This window comes from Eublepharis macularius, chromosome 12 (genome assembly GCF_028583425.1).
Source record: "Eublepharis macularius isolate TG4126 chromosome 12, MPM_Emac_v1.0, whole genome shotgun sequence".
In the NCBI taxonomy this organism is placed as follows: domain Eukaryota; kingdom Metazoa; phylum Chordata; class Lepidosauria; order Squamata; family Eublepharidae; genus Eublepharis; species Eublepharis macularius.
In genome coordinates this window covers 16,028,762-16,053,192 of record NC_072801.1, presented here as the reverse complement: position 1 = coordinate 16,053,192, position 24,431 = coordinate 16,028,762, and the positions used below count along the sequence as shown (strand labels likewise).

The following is a 24,431-nucleotide window of genomic DNA, read 5'->3' as shown; positions in this document are numbered from 1 at the left end:
GAACTTCCTGGACCAAGAGCAGTCTATCTGCTTTTCACCAGTGGAGCACGTGGGGGATGCATGTTGCCTGTCTCCAGAATGAAGTACGTGGAATCAGTTCACGCCTTCACAATGCAAACAGAAATCGACCGGTGCAGTTGGGACGGCGAGAAACTGGTTAAACGGTACACTTGCATCTCATTTCTGGCATTATAATGCATGTGTTGTCCTACACAGAGATTGTTCCCACCAGGGGTCATTTCGTAGAAAAAGAGCTGGAGGAACTCTTTAGCATAACTCATTAGCACAACTCATTAGCATATGCCACACCCCTTGCCATCACCGGAAGTGTGTCATTAGCATAACTGATTTGCATATGCCACACCCTCTGGCGTCACCTAGCCTGGCTGTTTTGGACCCAATCCTGGACATTCAGGGCCGAAATTGGACCCAAAATGGCAAAAGGGGCTGAAAATGGCAGAAAAGGGGCACGAAATGGTCAGGATCGGGCCGCTGGTGAGTGAGAGAGTGATCCACCACCTGTCAGAGGCCCAATCCGGGCCGTTTCAGCCCCAATCCAGGCTGAAACGGGCCCAAAATGGCTGAGAGTCAGGTGGGCGGGGCCACCTGACATGTGACCTCTTTGGGGAACTGCTGGAACTGCGTTCCTGTGCGTTCCCCCTCGAAATGAGCCCTGGTTCCCATGTAGGAAACATGCAGAAGAGCCTCTGGAACAATAAAAATGTGTTACAGCGATATCCTCCAGCACAAAGGTGATACCGACAAATATTTGACACGACTCTTCATTCGAGCATGCGCCCCCTTTCTCATTTCCTGCCCATTTTAAGGGGGCATCATTTGTCTCAAATGCAGTGGTCGGAAGCATGAAACTGAACAAAGCGCCCACCTTACCTCTGAAATGAACCGGAGACACTCCACTGCCGCTCCGCTTATCCAGGGCTTGGGCCAAAGCGGTCACTATGTTGTGTTGCTCCGGGGATTCTTGCGGGCAACCTGGCAGAACAAGACATCGAGTGTGAGCCGCCTCATGCACCACTTCGGGGATGCCAACAGGGACCACTGGTTGTGTTTCTGATTTGCCAGGTTGCCCCGTGGGGCCGCTGGCCTTCTTGCCAGCAAATAGCAGCCAGGATATGTACAAAAGGCATCTTTTGCGGGCTTTTACGGTTACTGGCTTAAGGGCCTGCAGCACTGCCTAAGGTAGGGTTCTTCCAGATACAAGCTGTTTTTACAGGCCATGTGGATTTTTTAAAGCTTGTTGTTAGACTTGTTGTACTTCCCTGTTTTTTAACCTTGATTAACAGGAAGCTAATTTTGAGCAGTGGATATGGTGGAGGAAGACAATGATTAAACAAAGGAATTAATAAATATATTAATAAATAAATGTTTGGGACTTTCCAGGGCTTTTTTTCTGGGAAAAGAGGTGGTGGAACTCAGTGGGTTGCCCTCGGAGAAAATGGCCACATGGCTGGCGGCCCTGCCCCCTGATCTCCAGACAGAGGGGAGTTGAGATTGCCCTCCGCGCCGCTGGAGCGGCGCGGAGGGCAATCTCAACTCCCCTCTGTCTGGAGATCAGGGGGCGGGGCCGCCAGCCATGTGACCATTTTCAAAAGGTTCCGGAACTCCGTTCCACCACGTTCCCCCTGAAAAAAAGCCCTGGGACTTTCCAATATTCTTTTGTTCGGTTGGGCAGTTGCATGTGTTCTTGTGTGGCCTTTCCAGTGCAAGCACAGAAACGGAGACTCCTGTTTTTCAAATCTAAGTCTTGCCGCAGGATTCTTTGGGCCATTCAATGTTTTGCACCTTGGGTTGTATAATTAATGTTTTGATCTCACAGCTGTCTTCTTGGTATGCCCATAAAACCTAGCAGACCTCCAATAGCCACATTACACTTTAGCCAAGGGCAGCTTTGTGCTTAAACAATCATGTGAAGCCATCTTATACGGAATCAGACCGTTGGTCTATCAAAGTCAGTACTGTCTGCCCTAAACGGCAACAGCTTTCTGAGGTCTCAGGTGAAGGACTTGCCCATCACATTATCTCCAATGTCAGGAATTGAACCCGGGACTTTCTGTATGCAAAGCAGAGTCTCTGCCACTCACCTACAGGCTCACTATGAAGAGGAGTGGAGGGGAAGAACTTAAAAGCCAAAAAAGCTGGCAGGTAAGCAGTCACAATTCTTCCCTCATCCCCCCCTCCCCAGCACTTTTCTCCTACCTGAAGTAATTTCTGGCATCCAAGGAAGGCTAAGGAGAAATAACTTGAGGCATGAAACCATGGCCATTTCCACGTTGAATAATTCAACACGCGTTGACTAATGCACTTTCAATGCACTTTTGCAATCCTTTAGAAGTGGATTTTTTGTTCCACACATGGAAAATCAGTTTCAAATGTTCACTAAAGAGTATTGAAAGTGGATTATTCAACGTGTGTGGAAGCAGCCCATGAGAGGTAAACTGCAAGCAAGGGCAAGATTCCAAACACCTCACCTGCTGGGCCCTTTTGCTTACAAATAAAAATCAGTCCCTCTGCTCACCTTTTTTGTATTGGTTCGGAGTGGCTACATGCTGTTTAACCACACAAAGCTCATGCTGTCAGACTTCATAGCACCCACCTGCAGCTTGAAGACACAAGGAAATTTCTTGACTGAAACGCTTCTTGGGGCAATCGTTGAAGCTCCGCGGCGTGGGCTTTCCAAGTGTGTAGATGGAGGGATCGCGAGTAGTGGAGCAGCAGGCACACCTGCTCATAGATGTATTACCCTGCTGGGATCTGCTGGCGATTAACCCGGGGAGTGGGGGAGAGAAACAAAGTAAAATAGAAGAAATAGTAAGAAAGTAGAATTTTGGTCTTACACTTTAGCGGCTACAGTTTAGCCCTCACCAAGTACCACCCCCAGATTTCCAGCCATTTCTAAAGTACAAGTTGGCAATTCTGGGATCCAGTCTTAGGGCCAAGCTACAAGTGACGAATGACACTTGAACGGCAAGTGAACAGACTCACATGTATTCCTCCCGGTTCACTTGTCCTCCACTGGCACTCCACTTGACGATCAAGTGGAGCACAAGTGGAGCACAAGTGAACAGGGAGGAATACACGTGAGTCTGTTCACTTGCCGTTCAAGTGTCATTCGTCACTTGTAGCTTGGCTCTTAGGCCTCTCTGTGTCTTTGTCTGTCTTGACCCATGGAAAAGGATGGGAGGCAGAGCAAAGCCTTCCGGATGACCTGACAGGATGAAGAGATTCTTGAGGAAGAAGGGCTGTAAAGGTAAACAATCACTAGGGCCGTTTTCACACTGCTTACTGGCCACGGAACGTTATGCCAAGCTCCAGGAATGACAGCGTCTTCCTGGCACAATTTTGCGCGAGAACAATTCTCACGTGAAATTGTGCCAGGAAGATGCTGTCGTACCGGGAACTTGGCACAATGTTCCGTGGCCAGTAAGCAGTGTGAAAACGGCCTAGCACTTGGAACTGAGCCCAAAAAGTAGGCAGAAGCAATCTATGCTAGAGAAACATTCCGGGAATTCTTCAAAGGCCTCCAAGAACAAGAAGATGATAACTAGAATGCAACCTGGTCTTCATATATTATTTTTTCCTGAGCAGTGTAGATCACACGCCTGTAAAGCAAGGCAGTATTAACCCTAAAGTATTGGTTAAGAAGCTGAAAGACAGAGCTAAGCTACAAGAGACGAATTACACGAGGAGGAGCACGTGAAGGGAGTCGCAATGTTAGCTGGGAAGCTGAGTTTTAAAAGGGATGGGAAGGCATTGTCAGTTTCCCCTCTCTACAGAGCCAGGGGGATCCCTGCTCAGAGGGTTTGTTTATTTCCTCTTCCCCTCTTAGAAGGGGAGGTGAAACTGACAGAGCCTTCTGGAGGCAAAGAGGAAATTAACAAACCCTCTGAGCAGGGATCTCCCTGGCTCTGTAGAGAGGGGAAATTGACAAAGCCTTCTGATCTCTTTTAAAACTCAGCTTCCCGCTAACATTGCAACTCCCTTCACTGTGGCTCCTCCTCGTGTAATTCGTCCTTGTAGCTTGGCTGAGAGTTGCTAATATCTGAAAGCAGAAACTTACAGCGTTGTTGTAGCAAGTCCTGAGGCCATATCTGTGAAGGGCTTTGCATGCGCCAAAGTGCGATGGAAATATTATAAAAATTAATATGCTGTGCAAGTTACTCTCATTTGAATACATTCCCGTTGCAGCTTTAGAACAGAGCATTGCATAAACAGGACTTCCCTCCTACGGCATGTTCCCCACACTGCTTCCTCACCGTTCTCTCCCATAGAAGACGGGCTTCCCAGGGGTCAAAATATCCCGCAGTTTCGAACTCGAGCCTTCCACTGTCGTGTAAACCAAAGCATCCAGGAGGTTTGAGGCTGAGGCGACAGACCCCAGGGCAAAGCTGCTGCTGACCCCTGTGTACAGGGCAACAGCATTCAGGCCTGCTTTGAGGAGGGGGACGCTGGAGTTTGGTGGGAACGGCAGGTCAACTGTAGTCCAGTGAAGAGAAACAAAACACAGAATGTTTAAGGGGGCAAATGACTTGTATATCAGCAGAAAGGGAAAGCTTTCTGACAAGCAGGAGTTGAGTCCAGTGGCACCTTAAAGACCAACAAGATTTTCAGAGTATGGCAAATTCAGGGTATTGTTGGTTTCTACGTGAATCACTACGTGATCGAGTGGAATGCAAATGGAGTGCAAGTGAACAGGGAGGAATACACGTGAGTCTGTTTACTTGCCGTTCAAGTGTAATCCATCACTTGTAGCTTGGCCCTTAGAGCCAAACTACAAGTGACGTCTTACACAGGTTGGACACTAGTTGGCTTCCCTCAAGTTTTGATGGGAAATGTAAGCATCCTGGTTTTACAGCTTGGCTCTCCATTACAGCTGCAAGACCAGGATGCCTACATTTCCCATCAAAACTTGAGGGAAGCCGACTAGTGTCCAACCTGTGTAAGACGTCACTTGTAGTTTGGCCCTTAGTCTCTTCTCCCTCTGCCAGGCACCACTTCCTGCAGCAAGTAGGAGATTACTCCCTCACAGGATCCTGGAGTGCTACAGGGCCTCTGGGTAGGGCTGGCCCGTTCATTGAGGCTAGTGAGGTGGCCGCCTCAGGCGCTAAGGCGCCGGAGGGGCGCTGACCTGGGGGCAGGGGCGCACACCATGGAGCTGCTGCCGCCGCCGGTCAGGAGCGCATGCTGGCAGTGGCAGCGTGGGGCAGCTAAGCAGGCAGCCTCCCATTCACTTACTCTGTTGGCCAGGCCCAGCCGGCGGCCAGGGTGGCTGGCTACGCCTGTCCCGCAGAGCAACTGAATGGGAGGGCTGGAAGGCTCCCCGTGCACGTGCCAGCCCCTGCGTGATGACGTCACACTCAGTGACATCATCACACGCGCGCATGCGCACACACACAGAGGCAGCATTAAGCTGCCTCAGGTGCCGACAACACTGGAGCTGGCCCTGCCTCTGGGGCAATCTCCCATTCTTGGTGGAAGCACATGGACCAAGCATGTCTGCGCAACAGTGGGCTGTTCTGACCCTTGACACCGGCTCTGCTGTTATGAATAGGTCTCCATGTTCTTCTTGAACACCTCAGCCTCATGAAAAGCATGGTCTAGTCTGCAGAAGCTTATGCTGCAAAAAAGGCAATACATCTAAAGCACCATAAGACACTCATTTTCATTTTCTTGGTAATCTTAAAACATCAACCTTTGAACTGATTCTCAGTCTCTGATGTGGTGGTGACTCACCCAAGAAGCAACTCAAAAGTCAATCTACCCTAACAGGATCAAGGGCTTATCCACACATCTCTTTCTCTTTTTTGCTTGAGGATAAGGATCCTATCAATGGGTTGTTATCAACATGACGAGGTCACAGTTTCTCAGTACCTCAAATCAGCTGATCCTCCAAACAATGATTTGGAGGACAGGGCGTGGACTATGGGCATGGGTGACCCGTCCTCCTCCCTGCATACAGGCAGATTCCATTTTCTGGCTAAGAACCAGCATCATGTAATGGTTAGAGTTCCAGACTAGGACTAGGGAAGATCCAGGTTTAAATCCCTGCACTGCCATGAAGCTTATCTTTCGCCAGTCCCTCTCTCTCTCAGCCTAACAGATCTGAAAGGTTTATGAGGATAAAACAAAGACAATCATATATGCCACCCTGAACTCCTTGAAGGGAGAGCAAATAAAATCAGACAGGCAAATAGATCTAACCATTGTGCAGGGCTTTTTTTCAGGGGGAACGCGGGGGAACAGAGTTCCGGAACCTCTTGAAAATGGTCACATGGCTGGTGGCCCCGCCCCCTGATCTCCAGACAGAGGGGAGTTTAGATTGCCGTCCTCACCGAGGGCAAGCTAAACTCCCCACTGTCTGGAGATCAGGGGGCGGGGCCACCAGCCATGTGACCATTTTCTCTGAGGGCAACCCACTGAGTTCCACCACCTCTTTTCCCAGAAAAAAAGCCCTGCCATTGTGTGTTATTGCAATCAAGTCAGGCAGCTGTCTTTTCACGAAACTCCCATCATGGCTGGCAAACCAAACGCATTGTGGCTTGGAGATTACTGATAAGCTTAGATGACTGATTTGAACCTCTCACCAGACTATGGTAAGAACACACCACAGGTTCACAAAATCCTTCCCTCTCTTTTTTGGTTTCAGATAACCACCATTTGCCCAATTCAAATATCCTAGTATCATTATGATAACCATGGTTATCATATAGTTATGATAACCATGGTTATCATAAACCAAAAGAGGGAACACTGGAGCATGTTGCCTATTCTCCAACCTCAAAACTACAGTTTGGAAGATGTGGATTTAATGTTTGAACTAGGCTAGTGATATCAGTTAAATTGTCAAGAAAGTAGGAAACACCTGGAATTACAAAGAGTCCAGTAGCACCTTTAAGATGAACCAACTTCATCGTAGCATAAGCTTTCGAGAGCCACAGCTCTCTTCATCAGACCTGAAATTACTTGTCCCTATAATGCTAGGAAAAGTGGAAGACAGTAGGAAAAAAGAAAGACCTAAAATGAGATGTCTTGACTCAATAAAGGAGGACACACCTTCCAATTTGCAAGATCTGAGCAAGGCTATTGTTAATGAAAGGATGTTTTGGAGGTCTTTCATTCATAAGGTCCCCATAGGTTGGAGGCAACTTGACAGCACATAACACACATACATGGGCAGGTATAGCTAACTCAGGAAAACCATATATACATACAGGGCTTTTTTTCTGGGAAAAGAGGTGGTGGAACTCAGTGGGTTGCCCTCAGAGAAAATGGTCACATGGCTGGTGGCCCTGCCCCCTGATCTCCAGACACAGGGGAGTTTGGATTGCCCTCCGCCCTCCGCATGGTGTGTAGGGCAATCTACACTCCCCTCTGTCTGGAGATCAGGGGGCGGGGCCACCAGCCATGTGACCATTTTCAAGAGGTTCCGGAACTCCATCCCACTGTGTTCCAGCTGAAAAAAAGCCCTGCATACATAACTTTTTGTAAATCAGTAAAAGTTTATACTTCATCCATGCTTTTCTTTACAGATCTTTATAATAAGGGAGCCAATTATTCTGTGTGTTCTTTTAACTTCCCCTTGTCTTTCAAAATTTAATTTACTGATAGTGCATTGGTGTCAACAAGCACAACCCAATTTAACATGAAAAACAAACCTTGCCTGTTTGAGGTATTTGATGCAGCTTTAATTAACACTAATGCAGTGTGGGAAAAACTCATTTCACACCACAATAGCTCCTTCATGTTGATGCAGATGAAGAGGTGTTAACTGTTCAGCTGTTTTAAGATTATTATTATTATTCACACCTCTGGGATTTTTTGAGCTGATGCAAAAAGTGTATGGGTAAAGAGTCTGCTGCGCGGGAGCTACGAAAATCTGGAGCTAGGTTACCCATCATAACTATTCAAAGACTTGGTTAAGAATACCAATTGCTCACACTCCAAGTGACTGATCAACTGTGATATTTGGGATGCAGCTCCAAAGTGCTCAGCAAATTGCACATTGTGATAGGAGGAACTTTTGTTCCATCAGCGAGCTGGAAAAAAAAATAAAGGCAAGGTTCTCTAACCTACAGACCCTTATGCAGAAACACTTTCAGATTTGCTTTTAATCATGGTTTCAAGCTACCTTCACACAAGAAGAAGGGGATGAGAAGCAAAAGAAGAGCTAAGCAGAGTTCTTCTGAAGCTGGTCCCATTTGAGGTGAGGCCTTAACTTCTTAACACAATGAAATTTGTGTCTGCCTTGCCACAAACTACAAGTGACGAATGACACAGGTTGGACACTTGTCAGCTTCCCTCAAGTCTTGATGGGAAATGTAGGCAGCTTGGCGGAATGTTGGACAAGTGACAGTTGAAAAGTCCATTGGACAGCAGTCGGAGAGCCAAGCCGCAAGACCAAAATGCCTACATTTCCCATCAACACTTGAGGGAAGCTGACAAGTGTCCAACCTGTGTCAGGCGTCACTTGTAGCTTGGCCCTCAGTGTTCCTTTCAGCATACCCAAGCAGAGGCCGAATCACAAAATAGCTCTCTCACAGTTCTAACTGGCCATCCAGCTCATGTTTGACCAGCAGAACCGCCCGTATGCTGCGATTCGATCTGAACGTAGAATGCGGTTATTTATTTCATGCACATTTCTCAATCTTGCGCTTGTGAAAGTGCACGGGCCATGCCTGACGAAATCTGAGAAGCCACAAACATTGCCAAATATGTTGCCTAGTGGTTGGAACAGATAACCTTCAGTATCCTGCTCCAAGATGACTCCCCCCCCACACCGACTTGCAGAACGAATTACGTAAGCGACAGTTCAAAATACAGAATTATGTAAATTACAAACGTCTGCATCATTTATAAAAGCTGCAGATTCAGCTGTTCCCCTCCCTTTTTCGGCTGCGCTGTTTAGACTGCCTTAATTGTATGAGGACAGACTGAAGGAACTCGACGTGTTCAGCCTGGAAAGCCCTCCTGATTCTTTAGGCCCCAACCTCGGTGCGGTACTTTGGAGACTTAACGGAATACGCACAACCCTGCTTAGACTGGCTCGGAAGCAACTACCAAAGGTCATGTCTGCCTGGTTGTTTCAAAGGAAATTATGTGCACTAATCCATACCTTTATCGGGTACTGCTTCGACTGCTCCTCCACGTGCCATACGGCAAAGCATGTCTGAGGGTTTTTTTCCTAACGTTGGCAAGAACTGAGACCCAAGTCCAAAAAAAGCATCACTTTTATCAAGCTCAGTCCCATTTACTGTCCTTCTAGTTTGGTCTGCCTCGAATACAGAATCTGGGGTTGGAGCTTCTCAAAAGGACTCATCTGATACAAATGCGTACATCTGAAAATCTCTGGCAGCTTGGAAAAGTCCCATCCTATTTACTTTGTTTACACCAGGGCTTTTTTTCAGCTGGGACGCGGTGGAACCTCTTGAAAATGGTCACATGGCCGGTGGCCCCGCCCCCTGATCACCAGACAGAGGGGAGTTTATATTGCCCTCTGTGCTGCTCAGCTTTCTTTAAAAGAGGGGAAATAATTAGAAAAATCCCTGGAGGATACGTCTACAGAAGCTCTTGGCCTAGCTAGTTAAATGGATCCTCCGCATTCAGAGGCGGGACACAACTGAATGTCTCCTAGCACGGGTATAGAGACATTTAGTGCCTCCAGATGTGGAAGTTCCCTTTACTCACCATAGCTATAGCTATGGACGGACTGATCTGCCATTAATGCAGTTCCTGTCCATGAGATGCAGATGTGCTGCTCCTGGGAACCCTGCTCATGAGAAGCCACCAGTCAATCCACTCGTTCTGTTTTTTTTAAACCTACCTTCCTCCAAGGCACTCACTGTGCCTTACATAGTTTTCCTCTTTCCGCTGCCATTTTACCCTTACAACCATCCTGCAAGATAAATCAGGCCAAGAGACAGTCACTGGCTCAAGTTCATGAGGCACACTCTTGGCTGAGTCGAGATTCAAACCTGAATCTTCGGAGCAGTAGCCCCAACATGCTAACCACAACACTGTCTCTTCTGACCCGGGACCATGGACAGCGGCTTAGCCCTACCTTGGGTTCCGGCTTGGCCCGGACCAATGAGAAGCAGCCCATCGGGAGACGTTCTGCCAGACACCTCCATGACAAAGTAGATCTTCCCGGTGCTGCCTTCGATCAGCACCATCACCAGGTCCTTGAGATCAGTAGATGAAGGGCCTTGTAGTTCCACAAACTCAAACTCCCCAGGGGAAGACGCCACATTGACCTCACTGATCAATGCTGTGGTTGCATTCAGCTGCGCAAAAGGCACACAATGGTTATCTGAACCAGGGGTTGGCATAGCCACTTGGAAAAACCAACGTGCATCTGCCCCTTGGCATCTCTCCAGTGACTCATCTGCAGTCCTGAACAGCGGGTCCTCCAAGAAAGGCTCTGTGCCAGGAGTCAGAATACGGACCAAATCATCTGCCTTGTCGCTGATTTTCGACTTATGGACCAAGGCATCCACCAAGTCTTTATTGGTGACCATCATGCCTTCATAAAAGGACCCCTTCCCAAAATACACAGCAATTGCATCTGGCCCATTCTGGATTGTGTTCTTTTGTAGGATCACCGATGGTCGCGGTGTGACTGCAGAGGACCCAATGAGGAAGAACCCTTGGCTGTCAGTGGAAAAGCCCTTGAGGTCCTTCACTCTGTAGGCTGAGTTGCCATTGCCATTGTAGAAAACCAAGAAGTAGCCATCAAGTGAGGCCCGCCGGCCACTGGTGTGATACAATTCCACATACTCGGTGGTGTCGTCCCCTGGATTATCTGCATTGACCTCGTTGATCAGGAGCAAATGTTCCATCTTTTCCTTGGGATTCTTGATGAAGTTCTGAGAGGCCACCTCACATAGCGACACAGACACCAACAACAGAACTGTCGTTAGCTGAAGGGAACCCATGATCTGAGAGGCTAACAGCTTCCTTAGGAGCTGAACGATAAGATCCAGCTCACACAGTGAACCACGTAGGATGGGGCAGAAGAGCTCAGGGTTAGATAGGGACTCAGTTCAGGAATCCTACGTCCTTGTCACATCCAACAGAGGATGCCGATGTATTTGGCCCGAGAAAGGGAAGTAAATCTGCTGGAATAAGACATATGAAGGAGCCAAGGCAGCAACAGCAGATAGGACTTGCCCAGGTCTTGGCCTTGGGACAGAAACAAATAACAAAAGCAAACATTGTGAAGTAAGTGTCCCAATACAACGAACGCTACTGATATAAGAGAGATGTGAAATCAACAATTAAGACTTGAACACGTTAATTCAGCATTTATCTGGAGTGCAGAAGATACCGAGGGGGTCCTTCTTGTTATTTTCAGAGCATGTATGATTTGAATGGGGCACTGAACTGTGGCTGTTGCACGCTGCCTCTTCTTGGATCCCACCCCCAGTCAAAGCACCGATTCACACCCCTAAAGCATGATTATGTTGCGCCTCTTTAGCAATGTTGGTCTCGAGGTCAAGCCCTATGGAACACTGGGAACCTGGCCTGCTATTTAGCCCCCAAAAGCAGCTGTGGGGGGAGGGATGTGGCCTGAAGTCGCAGCGCTGGGAAAGGGGGTTAACTCCTCCCTGATTTCTCTGATCAAAATTACTCTCCAGGCTGCTTCTAGCTCTGTCGAGTGTTGGAACTAGCCAAGATAAAAAACGGGGGCTTGTTTCTCCCTGCAGAGACTAAAAGTAGAGCTAGAAGTACGCTTTTCGACAACAGAAGATGCACAGGAAAGACAAGGCCCTGATGCATCTCTCCCCCAGTCATTTTTCTGGAAAATTACACATTAGGAATCCGAGCATGGACGCAACTGTGCAGGTGTTCAGCCCTCAGTACCGCATCCAAGATAGTGCTGGCAGCCTCCAGGTGGGTCTTAGAGACCCCCCAGAATTACAACGGATTTCCAGACTACAGCGATCAGCTCTCCTGGAGAAAATGGTTGCTTTGGAGCGTGGATTCTAGGGCATTATACCCCGCTGAAGCCCCTCCCCTCCATAAACCCCTACCGCCAGAGGCTCCACCCACAAATCTCCAGGAATTTCCCAAGCCATCCCTGGGAACTCCACCAATCTATACCCCGGGAACGATAACACTGATCCAACCTTACAAGATTGTTCTTGAAAACTGTCCAAGATAGCCAGAGTGTGACCTAGAGGGGAGATTGTCAGATCTAACCCGCCGGCAGGCCTAAACTCCAATTCTCACTCAGCCATGAAGCTTTGTGCGTGACAGTCTCTCTCTCAGTTTAAACTAATCCACAGGGTTGTTGTGAGGAAGAGAGAACCGACAACACCAACCTGAATCTCTTGGAGAAAGGGCAGGATTGAAAGTATGGAGGGGGGCTAAATATTAGTATCCTGCTCCAGTTTTGGGTGCAAACATGGCAGGGGTCTTGCTCTGAAGCACTGGACCAACTGGGGTGGTGGGACTTTGCTCTGAGGGCCAAGCTACAAGTGACGAATTACACTTGAACGGCAAGTGAACAGACTCGCGTGTATTCCTCCCTGTTCTCTTGCCCTCCATATGTGATCAAGTGGAATGCAAGTGGAGGGCAAGTGAACAGGGAGGAATACACGTGAGTCTGTTCACTTGCCGTTCAAGTGTAATTCGTCACTTGTAGCATGGCTCTAAGTCCGTTCAGTTGCCGTTCAAGTGTCATTCTTCACTTGTAGCATGGCTTCCAGTGACTGATGGATTGCCTCTTTGGACACGTTTTGGGGGGAGCAAGAGCTTCATTTCCCCCTTCGCCCACCAGGGCTTGGGGAGGGCAAGAGGGGGCAAAGCAGCTGAAGGAACCACCAGCCAGGGAATGAATGGAGGCAGCCTGCTCCGGAGTGAGCGGCAGTTTCAAACTTTTCCCACTTCCCCTTTTCCAAGCACCGGACTCACTCCGCTTCGAGGTCTTCAAGCAACCCGCGTCTCTCCCGAAGCAGAAGCGCTCCTACCACGGATCTTCCCGCGGCAACGCGGACCCCCGCCCGGCGCATCGAGCGCGCCCTTCCCTTCCGCACGCCCCGACCTCAGCGGGCAGCAGGCCCCACCTCGCCGCGAAGCAGCCCCGCTCTCGGGGCTCCGGGACGCGGCGCAGCCCCGGGCGGCTCCCTGCTCTGGAAAGAGGAAACGCCGCAGGGTCTGGAGGACAAAAGGCGTCTGCAGAAGAAGCGGCAGGAAAGCGAAGGCGGGTGGCCGGCCGGCCGCCGCTGCTGCCGCTGCTGCTGCTGCCGCTCCCGGACGGGCGTGAATGGGGACTCGCTTCGCCTGCGGCTTCCTTCCCCGCTTCGCCCAGCGCCTCTTTCCGTTCGCCTGCAAGCGAAGCAACGGCGGGGATCGCCCCCCTCTTTCGAGCGCCCTTTGGAGCCGCGTGTTCTTGGCCGCTCCAGAACGGGCTTGCCGATCCAGCGGGAGTTCGGCGGAGAGGAAGGGAATCGCGGCGGAGGAGGGGAAATGCCCTTCGGGGATGCGCTGGGCCGCCTAATGCGCTCCAGATGGCGGGGCCGGGCTATTAAAGGAAGGGTGAGCCATTTGGGGAGGCGCAAGCAAGGCAAAACCAACACATAGGGCCAAGCTACAAGTGCCGAATGACGCTTGAACGGCAAGTGAAGAGACTCCCGTGTATTCCTCCCTGTTCACTTGCGCTCCACTTGCACTCCACTTGATCAGGTAGTGGAGTGCAAGTGGAGCGCAAGTGAACAGGGAGGAATACACGGGAGTCTCTTCACTTGCCTTTCAAGCGTCATTTGTCGCTTGGCTCACAGAGAGCGCTGTTTCTTTCAAGGCTCTTTTGGCACGTTCAGGGACAGGCTTAAACCATACAATGCCCACCAGTTCGCTTTTGGAATGCCCTACTTCCCCCCCAAAAAATATTGCGATCCATTACACAACTTCGACACCCGCTTTGCGCATCCCGGTCTGTGAGTCAAGCTGCAAGTGACGAATGACACTTGCCTGGCAAGTGAACAGACTCGTGTGTATTCCTTCCTGTTCACTTGCGCTCCACTTGATCACGTAGCCAAGCTACAAGTGATGAATGACAGTTGCCTGGCAAGTGAACAGACTCGCGTGTATTCCTTCCTGTTCACTTGCCTTTCACTTGCGCTCCATTTGATCAAGTGGAGCACAAGTGAATGGCAAGTGAATAGGAAGGAATACACGTGAGTCTGTTCACTTGCCAGGCAAGTGTCATTCGTCACTTGTAGCTTGGCTCTGTGTGAAATGCTTCACGTGTGCACGGTCACTTTGTGTAAATCAAAACGAGTTCATTCTAATCACAGGACGTTGTATGGGAGGGATTAATTGACAATATCACAGGCACTGATAGGCACACAATTGGTCGAGCAGGGCAACCATAGGCACTCGTGTACTTTCCTGCCCAAAAATGGGATTTTAAAACGGCCATGCAGGTCAGCATCGTCAGCATGGAAAGTCAAGATAAAACTAGTTGTAATATTTGCTTCAGCTGTTGAACGGATAGTTGAGTAGATTGGCCATGACAGCTGCCCCCTTCGGCAAAGCCAACAGCCAGGCAGTCTTGTGTCTCTGTATGAGTCATTAGGATGTGCCTGTTCCCAGCTTAGGTAATTTCCCTATGTATCTGCCTCAGGACTGACGGTCTACATCTCACATATAGCACAATTACCTGCCCCGACTGGAGCTTGGTTAGAGGGAAGCAAAACTAAAGCAGCAAATCACACAAAGGCACAACAGGCACCCCCCTCTACAGACAAAGATTTTAGGCTCCCAGGAGTGTTTCATTTTGGAATGTTTAAAAATAGTTTAAAGCCAGCTGGCACCTACAGTGCTTTATATACAGCTTGATGTACATACGGCAAACACAGCAGCACAATTTGCCAGCTATGCACACATATTGGTGGTCTGCGTTTGAAGAAGACTTTATTGCTGGACGTGCTCAGAAAAATAATTAACCCAGCCCCTCCCAATCTCCAGAGCCTCAGGGCAACGAACAATGGATTGGTCCAGATCATCTTAACAACGACATCCTGTTTTTCTTGCTGCATTTTCATGGATTGTAGCTATTCTAACATCACTGTATCTTCACAACAACCCTGTAAGGTAGGTTTGGCTGAGAGGGACTGGCCCCAAGGTTACCTGACGGAGCTTCGTATCTGAGGGGCCCTTTGAGCTTGGATCTCCTCGATCCAAATCTAAGCCCCCCACAAGACTTCCGTGAGCAAACCAACCCACAGGATGGAAAGAAATCTGGCACCCTTCTAACATGGGTTAAATTGAATTGCTGTAATTCAGAATGTTTCTTCCCTCTGTCACCCCACCCAGCCTCTTTTCAAAACTCCGTTACAAAATGTGGTAAGCCAGTTTTTTGATGGGGAAGTCTGCTCAATTATAAGGGTGCGACAACACTCTTGCGCAAGACCAGGTTCAGGGTGTGGTGACAGGCTTAATTCCGTGTGTCATAATCCTGTCAGCTTCTGTAAACTGTCCAGAATCTATCCCTGGTTTTCTAGCATCTTGTGCTCATTACTAGTAATTCTATCCTCATAACTTGCTCTGTAATTCCTTAGTCAGCCAAAGGACCAAAATCCTCCTCAGTCTGTCTACCTACATACATACGAAGTGTCTTGCTGGATCAGGCCAGAGGCCCAGCCTCTAGTTTCTTGGAGAGACCCACAGGCAAGGCAAAGAGAAATTTTTCTTCTGTCAATGAGCCCTCCACAATAATTGTCCAGGGGCATACTGTTTCTGGACATGGAGGTTCCATTTAGCCTGGGCTTTTTTTCTGGGAAAAGAGGCGGTGGAACTCAGTGGGTTGCCCTCGGAGAAAATGGTCACATGGCTGGTGGCCCCGCCCCCTGATCTCCAGACAGAGGGGAGTTGAGATTGCTGCTTGGCGGCACGGAGGGCAATCGAAACTCCCCTCTGTCTGGAGATCGGGGGTGGGGCCACCAGCCATGTGACCGTTTTCAAAGGTTCCGGAACTCCGTTCCACCACGTTCCAGCTGAAAAAAAGCCCTACATTTAGCCATCATAGCTATTATCCAGTGATTCACCGTGGTTTTGTCTGCTGTCCTAGGGGCCACCACACCTCCTTGCGGCGATAGCAAGTATAAAAAGTCAACTCATGGCATTCATCTATGGGCTGAACTGCAGCATAGTAACAAGAGCACAAAGTCTCATGGATGCCCTCAGGGGTCATGTCGTAGAAAAAGAGCTGGAGGAACTCTTTAGCATAACTCATTAGCATATGCCACGCCTCTTGCCATCACCGGAAGTGTGTCATTAGTATAACTGATTTGCATATACCACACCCCCTGACATCACCTATTCTGGCTGTTTTGGACCCAATCCTGGCTATTCAGGGCCGAAATTGGGCCCAAAATGGCATAAAGGGGCTGAAAATGGGTGAAAAGGGGCCCCAAATGGTCAGGATCGGGCCGCTCATGAGCAGGAGAGTGATCCAGAGGCTCGATCCAGGCCTTTGGCCCCAATCCAGGCCGAAACAGGCCCAAAATGGTTGAGAGTCAGGTGGGCAGGGCCACCTGACATTTGACCTCTTTGGGGAACTCCTGGAACTGTGTTCCTGTGTGTTCCCCCTCAAAATGAGCCCTGGATGCCCTCCTTCCCCAGATGTGAGGGAAGAAGAGCGGCAGGCACTTTTCAGCTCTGAGACTACCTCTTTCCACACACCCCTTTTCCTGGCCACAGAGGATTGGATGATGAGAAGTTATGGAAGGCACATCTAGCATCTGCTGCTTATCATCTCTGTGGGTCTTTTCCTGGTCTGGGAAATGAAAAGTAACATAACAATTACAGCAGTAAGCAATTTATATATTTTGCAAGGGACTGGAAAGCAACTTGGTACTCAAATCTGAGCTGTCACGAGCCATCACACACAAGTTTTAAAGCTTGTAGTCTCCATGAGGGCTTTTTAAAAAAGCTGAGATTCTCATGCTGCTGAATTCTGCCCAATATTAAATTCCAGGAGAACACAGAATGATTTCTCTGCTGATTCTGCACATGTTGGATAATGCACTTCCAATCCTCTTTATAGATCATTTGGAATGGATTTTTTCGTGTGTGGAACAAAAAATCCACCTTAAACGAGCGATAAAGTGCATTAAAAGTGCATTATCCAATGTGTGCGGAATCAACCTTGATGCAGTTATATGATGCAGTTTAATTGATCTAAAGCAACCCCTCCTATTCTTGGACTGTTGTTAGTCTTGGAAGAGAGAAAAGGACATGTGGAGAGTATCTGTCTTTTCTCCTACTCGAGTGCTAACCACAGCATGGGATAGGGGTGGTTTTGATCAGCAAAACTGAAGGGAAAGGATAAACCCCTTGGAAGGGTAGGGTTAAATCTGCTCTGCTCCAAATTGGACCGTATATCTGCCATTTCCCATTACAAAGTGCCAGGAAAATCCATTCATGGAGCTCCAAGGGGTATGTCGGATGTGGCACTAGGGACCAAATTTGGCCGGACACAAGCTGGCATTTCACACCCCACAGGCTGCAGAGTTCTGTTTTGAACAGTTCCCAATGCATCACAGGCTAGTTATGTCCCCCCCTCACTTCAAACGTATCTTTAACCCAAACCACAAAAACGGTCTTGGCTTAAAACCAGTGCATGAAGAAGCTGTTGCAATGTACATGGAACCAGCAGTTTGAGAAGATCCTAAAGCATGATGGATGGGTGGGGGCACCCGTGTTATGATTCTTGGCATGAAAACTTGGGGTGTTTGTTACAAACACATCACCCTGTTCATCTATGAAACGTAAGTAATTTTTACCGCACTGTTTCTCCAAGGTCCAAAGTGTGGCATACTTCGTCTCCCCCACTCAGATTCTGTCCACTTAACAACTGTGTGAAATAGGCTAGATTGAGAATAACTGGCCCAGGGTCGCCCAGGAATGTTTCATGGCAGAACAAGGATCCGAATCTGGATCTCCCAGATTCTAGTCTAGCACTCAAGCCACTGCCGCACCCTGGGGGGTATGGGATGCGCAACGCAACCCCATCCCTTCAAAACTTGCTATTTGTGCAGATACGTGTTAGTCTTGGATAGATTCTGGATTCTTGCTACCATAACCTTCCAGCGTTTATTCCCCCCACCGTTACTGGAAGCTAGCAGAATTAACTTGGCATACTTCAAAACCCTCTTACTTAAGCAGGACAAAAAATCCTGGGGAACGGAAAGTCTCAAGGCAACTTCCAAACAAGCAACTTTACGGTAACGTTTGTGGGCTTGAGGCCACTTGGTCAGAGGCACTAAAAAAAATAGTTGCTGTACAGAATAAACTTCCTGCTAGCTGTATGAAGAAATTGCAGCATCTGTCAGTAGAGGCTACTAGAGGACATTTTGCAGATTGGTTGGAAGGAGGAACTCATCTCATGATCAGCCCCGGATTAGAGTATTTTTTAGCACAGAAATGAAATCCAGGGTGAAAACAAAGATGCCTCGATGGGTCCTCGATGATCTGCTTCTGTTGGACCATCACCTCTAGAGTCTTACCACCAGGGCTTTTTTTCAGCTGGAATGCAGTGGAATGGAGTTCCGGCACCTCTTGAAAATTGTCATATGGGTTGGCGCGGAGGGCAATCTAAACTCCCCTCTGTCTGGAGATCCGGGGTCGGGGCCACCGGCCATGTGACCATTTTCACTGAGGGTCATTTAAACTTTTAAAAACTCCCCCCTTGTTCCAGCTGACCCAAAGTGACGTCATTGTGTGGTCCTGAGCAGGCCCAGCGCGCCCATTGAGGCCAGGTAGGTGGTGGCCTCGGGTGCAAGGGCACTGGAGAGGCGCCGGAGGGGGTGTCGGGGGTGGAGACGCGCACAGTGGAGCTGGTGTGACTGGGCTGCAGCTGATGCTGCAGCCAGCCAGCCCCGTGCTGCCGCCACCACCACACGCCACCACTACCACCACACACACCACCACAGCTGGGCGCAGAAGCCGCGAGCTGCTGCTGGGGTGGCGTGCGGAGCACGGAGCAGCCTCTGCATGTCACCCCAGCAGCTTGCAGCTTCTGCCCCTGGCTGGAGTATGTGGTAGCGGCGGCAGCAGGCTGGCTGCAGCAGCAGCTGCAGCCAGCCATGCCAGCTCCACTGCACTCTCCTCTGCCCCCACACACCCCAGCTGGGCGTAGAAGCCGTCAGGCTGTTGCTGGGCTGGCGTGTGGAGCATGGAGCAGCTTCCGTGCACCTCCCCAGCCATCCTGCGCTGCGTGATGTCGTCATTGCATGATGACGTCATCACGCAGTCCGTGGCGTGCGCGCGTGCTCTGCGTGCACATGTGCAAGTGGCCGCAGGTGCCAGAAACTCTGGACGCCGGCCCTGGTCCTGAGTTCCACCACCTCTTTTTCCAGAAAAAAAGCCCTGCTTACCACTGTAGCATCTGCAGCTCACTATAGGCAATGGATATTAATTGGTTGAGATGTATTTTAGGCTGCAACGGCCTCTCTTTTTAAAACAGATCCTCCCCTCTACCAATCTTTCAACAGTGACCAGTTTCTTAATTTTAATGCAAGCAGCTGGCGCATCCTGAACGTCTATCTGGCAGACAGGGTTGCAAAAGGAGCAGGGGAAAATGCAGAGCAGGCTATTCTCTCTCAATATAGAATCAGCAGATGGTTTCAGCTGGTGGTGATAAGGAGGTATATTCTGTTGAGAACCATCCGTTGAAGGCTTAGCTCAGCGATGCCCGTTCCAAAATGGGCAGCCCTCCTATCGTCACTCTTTGGGGCCACAACTTTTCTTGTGAACTAGGTATTTTGCTAGTGAACCACATGTAGAAAAGCTCGGTATTGAAGGTTATGTGATCTCATGAAGTCCAGTAGATGGTGGCTGCCATCTTAGTTCTGAAGGTCAGGGTAAGAATCGGTTGGGCGCTATCAGCTTTTTCACTTTTGAAAGGGGGCAGGTCCCCACACAAAAAAAGCTGTTCCAGGGATCATGGGACCGGGTGGGTAAAAGCCTCACAGGATGGGCCCTGTAGTAACGAGAGGAATTGGGCAAGATAGAACAGAAAAGCTGGTAGGATCCAAACCATATGTCCTTTGTTGACTGACAAAGGAGGTATGGAAGTTTCCAGGTTTTGAAGATTCTCCCAGCCCCAAACTAATTAATATTGCAATAGCTATCTAAATTTCAGCACTAAAGGGCGCACAATATCTTCAAACAGAAAAGCAACATCGTGCTGATATGACAATCTGCAAAGGTTCTAATCCTGAGGACAAAAGTCTGCGATTTGTGGTCAGCTCTACTCACAAGTCAAGATGATTCCCCACTCTACTTCCCAAGAGTGATTTCCGCAATTATACACGCTCCTCTGTTAACCACAATATCCAGGAACTGGCCCTCTCCCACTCTCCTCCTTTATGCCTTTCCTCTCAGCGTGCTTTCCTCTGAGGACTGATTCATGTTTGAAAATAATAATGTTGGCTATGGTCACTAGGCACCAAATAAAAAAAAAAAACAGAATGAGATCCACCGAGTCCTTACCTTCCGAAGGAGGAAAATAATGTTTATTATGTAAACACAATCTGTTTCCAGTCTGACAGATTCTTTCTTGTGGAATTACAAGATACTTTTAAAAAACTTTTATTGATTCACCAAAACAAAACACACAAAATGCACAATACTCCAATACCCATAATAACTTAAAAAAATTAAAATTAAAAAAAAAATCAAAGGGGGAATAACAAATTTTTAAGTTCAATTAATTCAAAAATACATCATAATCCTTCCTATCTGGGATAATATTATTACATTTTAGATATTCTAATACCATATTTCACCCCTCTTCATGACTAGCTTTCCACATATTTACGATATTTTCCTCAAAAAAGGAATTGTTGGTTATTCTACTCATTACATACATCTCCCATATTTTATTATACCATTGCATTTTTGTTGGTGGTGTATCCGATTTCCAATGTTTAGCTATTAATAACCTTGCAGCTGCCAACAATATTGAAATCAAAGTTATATATTCTTTAGTCAATCTACAATCATTCCAAATATCAAATAACATCACTTTAATGTTATAAGGAAAAGAAACCATAAAAATCTTTACAATCTCCTCATAAATTTTCTTCCAAAAGACTTGAATTACCGGGCATTCCCACCAGATGTGATAGGGAGTTCCTTTTATTCTACATTTCCTCCAACAATATGGAGAATTGCAAGATATTTTAAAAACACAGGACACCACCTGTCTTAGTGCAGCCCTGGTGCCCCTGCATCATTCACGAGTCCCCCGACCTCACAAGCACACAATTGCACAGGAATTAGGAGGTCTGTGCTCATCTTCATGACCCCATCCAGCTCCCCCTGCACCAGCTCATCCAAACTGCTGATGCTCAGGGCTCAAGTAACTTGGTCAAGAAGGGCTGGATGGGGACACAGATGTGTGCAGACTTCCTGATCCAGTAATGATCCAGCACACTGCATGCACCTGTGGGCAGGCACAAATAACAGGTCTCTATTGAGCCCTACAGCAACCATAGCACCCATGAGCTCTCCATCCGTGCTATGACAGGTCACTCCTGTATGTTGTTATTATTGTTATTTACACTATTACAGAAACTGATGCAATATTCTTCTTCTTAAAAGCCGTCATAAAATCCCCACCTACAGGGCTTTTTATCACTGGGAATGCGGTGGAATGGCGTTCCGGCACCTCTTGAAAATGGTCACATGGCTGGTGGCCTCGCCCCCTGATCTCCAGACAGAGGGGGGTTTAGATTGCCCTCCGCACTACTGCGCGGAGGGCAATCTAAACTCCCCTCTGTCTGGAGATCAGGGGGCAGGGCCACAGGCCATGTGACCATTTTTGCCAAGGGCGATTTAAACTTTAAAAAACTCTCCCCTTGTTCCAGCTGACCCAAAGTGACGTCATTGTGTAGTCCTGAGTTCCACCAATGAGTTCTACCACCTCTTTTCCCAGAAAAAAAGCCCTGCCCACCTACATCTCTTAGATCCATTAATGCACACTCTCCTCTAGGAATCTGGAGCAGGAGTAGAGGCTGTGTGATGGGCTTCCGTAGGAGTGCATTTCCCTCTGCTATGTTCTGGGGAGGGGCTTTGGCTTGGAGGTAGGATACTAGCTTGGCATGTAGAAGGCTCCAGGTTCCATCCCCGGCATCTCCAGCTAAAAGAATCAGGTAGTGAGAGATGGGAAAGACCTCTGCCCGAGATCTTGGGGAACCATTGCCCGTCTGAGTAGACAATACGCACCTTGCTGGACCCAGGCTCTGATCTGGTATGAGGCACCTTCATGAGCTCGTGTGCATGCATATTTGTAAATAAAGCAAATGTTAGGAAGACTTCCTCAGTCTCTGCTGGTCTCTCATTCAGACGAAACCAAACTCTGTAAACCTTGAGACTTTTCACTACTTGGGGTGAATTTCTAACCCAAGAAGAAGTTCCTGCCCTACCACCAGATGATAGGAATCTACCACTATCTGTATTCAACATGTCACAAGCACAAAACTAGAAATACATGCAGAGCCAACAACTCTATTTAATGATGTGTGGATGTTATCTCTGGATTAATTTTTTTTAAAAAAAAATAAAACCCAGAAAGGCAGTTTTCTAAATATTTCTATTGCTTTCTGTCAACCTCACACAAGTGAAAAGTTAAATTCTGAAAACTTAACACACAAACACACACACACAAAAGGTTACATAAGATCCCCAACATGTCTAGAAAGTCTGGACCAACACTTTAAACCAGGGGTCATTCAGTAGAAAAAGAGCTGGAGGAACTCATTAGCATAACTCATTAGCATAACTCATTAGCCTATGCCACGCCTCCTGCCATCACTGGAAGTGTGTCATTAGTATAACTGATTTGCATCTGCCACACCCCCTGACCACCTATTCTGGCTGTTTTGGACTGATCCTGGCCATTCAGGGCTGAAATTGGGCCCAAAATGGTAAAAAGGGGCTGAAAATAGCTGAAAAGGGGCCCAAAATGGTCAGGATCGGGCTGCTGATGAGCGGGAGAGTGATCCACCACCCGTCAGAGGCCCGATCCAGGCCGTTTCGGCCCCAATCCAGGCTGAAATGGGCCCAAAATGGCTGAGAGTCAGGTGGGCGGGGCCTCCTGACATGTGACCTCTTTGGGGAACTGCCGGAACTGCGTTCCTGTGCGTTCCCCCTCGAAATGAGTCCTGCTTTAAACTAAGTAGGTAGGTCAGGCCTACCCTAAATTCCACTCCTACTGCTCGGCGGAAGTGGGGGGACCAGGAAGAAAGGGAATGCAGCAGATAGAACTCAACTTCCAACAACCAGGGCTTAATACAAACAGGGCAGAATCAAAACCTGGTTGGAAACCTTCAGATCCCACCACTGCCATGAGCTCAGTAGGTGGCCTTGAGTCAGCCACGCCTCTCAGCCCCAGCTCCCCAGCTGTATTGTGGGATGATAATAGTACTGAACCTTGTACACTACTCTGATTGGGGCACTCATCTGTCTAGAAGAGCCTTATAAAAGTGTAGTTATTATTATTACCAGAACCCCAAGATCTGAGGGCTCTGTCACCTCTCGCTGCCAAAAAAGGCCAAAGCAACTCACACAAAGAGCAAAGTTCTTTGCTTGCTACAGTCTTTTTATCAGCAGAGGAAGGAAATGGGGTTGATAAGCCCCCCCATCGCCTTGCAGAGCAAAAGGGAGCCATACAATGGGGGCTTATCACTCTAACCAGGGGACAGGAAACATGGCAGCAGGATGGCTGTTTTGTGATTTGCTGACTTCTAAGGATTGTTTTTCCCTTCCCCAGGAATTCTGCAACAAGCAGGCGGATGGACACAGCAGGAACTTTTGTGTATGGAGAGGCTCCATAGAAGGGCTGCTGTCAACGAAGATGGAAGTGGGTTTAAAGCTGCAGCTGTGAAAACACAGAGGGGTAAATGTATGCAAGCAGCAGCGAATGCGGCTGCCCCAGCTTCACAGAGAATGGCATTTGCCTTTACTCAAATTCCCACAAAACCTTCAATGGAGCACAGCTGCAGCGGGAACCTCTTCTCTTCAGCCAAAGGTACAAAATGTCTGAAGCGGCTATTACACCCATCGGCACTTGAAACTATGAGAGAGAAATGAGAACAGTTTTATGTATCTATGATATCCTTTATACCACTTTGAAGGTGATCCTCCCAAAGCAGCATGCATTAGCTTGAGAAAGAAAATACATTGCTGATGCTCCTAAAGCAGGGTGAAAAGAAAGTAAGAAGAAGCTGATGCCCAAAGCTGTGTACAGTAGCTCTAAAAGAAATTAAGAAACCAATGCTTCCAAAGCAGTGTGCAAGAGCTAAAAAATAAAATAAGCAGATGCTCCCAAAGCAGTATAGTGTGAAATAGCTGTAAGAAAATAATTTTTCAAAACTAGAATGAATATTTTCTATTTAAAAAATCCA

At 48.2% G+C, this 24,431-nt stretch overlaps 1 protein-coding gene across 1 annotated transcript in view; it reads right to left on the bottom strand.

The window, feature by feature from the left end:
• LOC129339061 (uncharacterized) overlaps positions 1 to 11,190 on the bottom strand; it is a 31,486-nt gene extending 20,296 nt beyond the window's left edge. The window contains exons 1-4 of the mRNA XM_054993665.1: positions 10,076 to 11,190; positions 4,275 to 4,494; positions 2,615 to 2,772; positions 892 to 993 (exon numbers count right to left, since the gene is read on the bottom strand). Of these exons, the coding sequence (XP_054849640.1) occupies positions 892 to 993; positions 2,615 to 2,772; positions 4,275 to 4,494; positions 10,076 to 10,949 (1,354 nt within the window). The 5' untranslated portion in view covers positions 10,950 to 11,190. The remainder of the gene's footprint in view (positions 1 to 891; positions 994 to 2,614; positions 2,773 to 4,274; positions 4,495 to 10,075) is intronic.
• Positions 11,191 to 24,431: the final 13,241 nt, after the last annotated feature.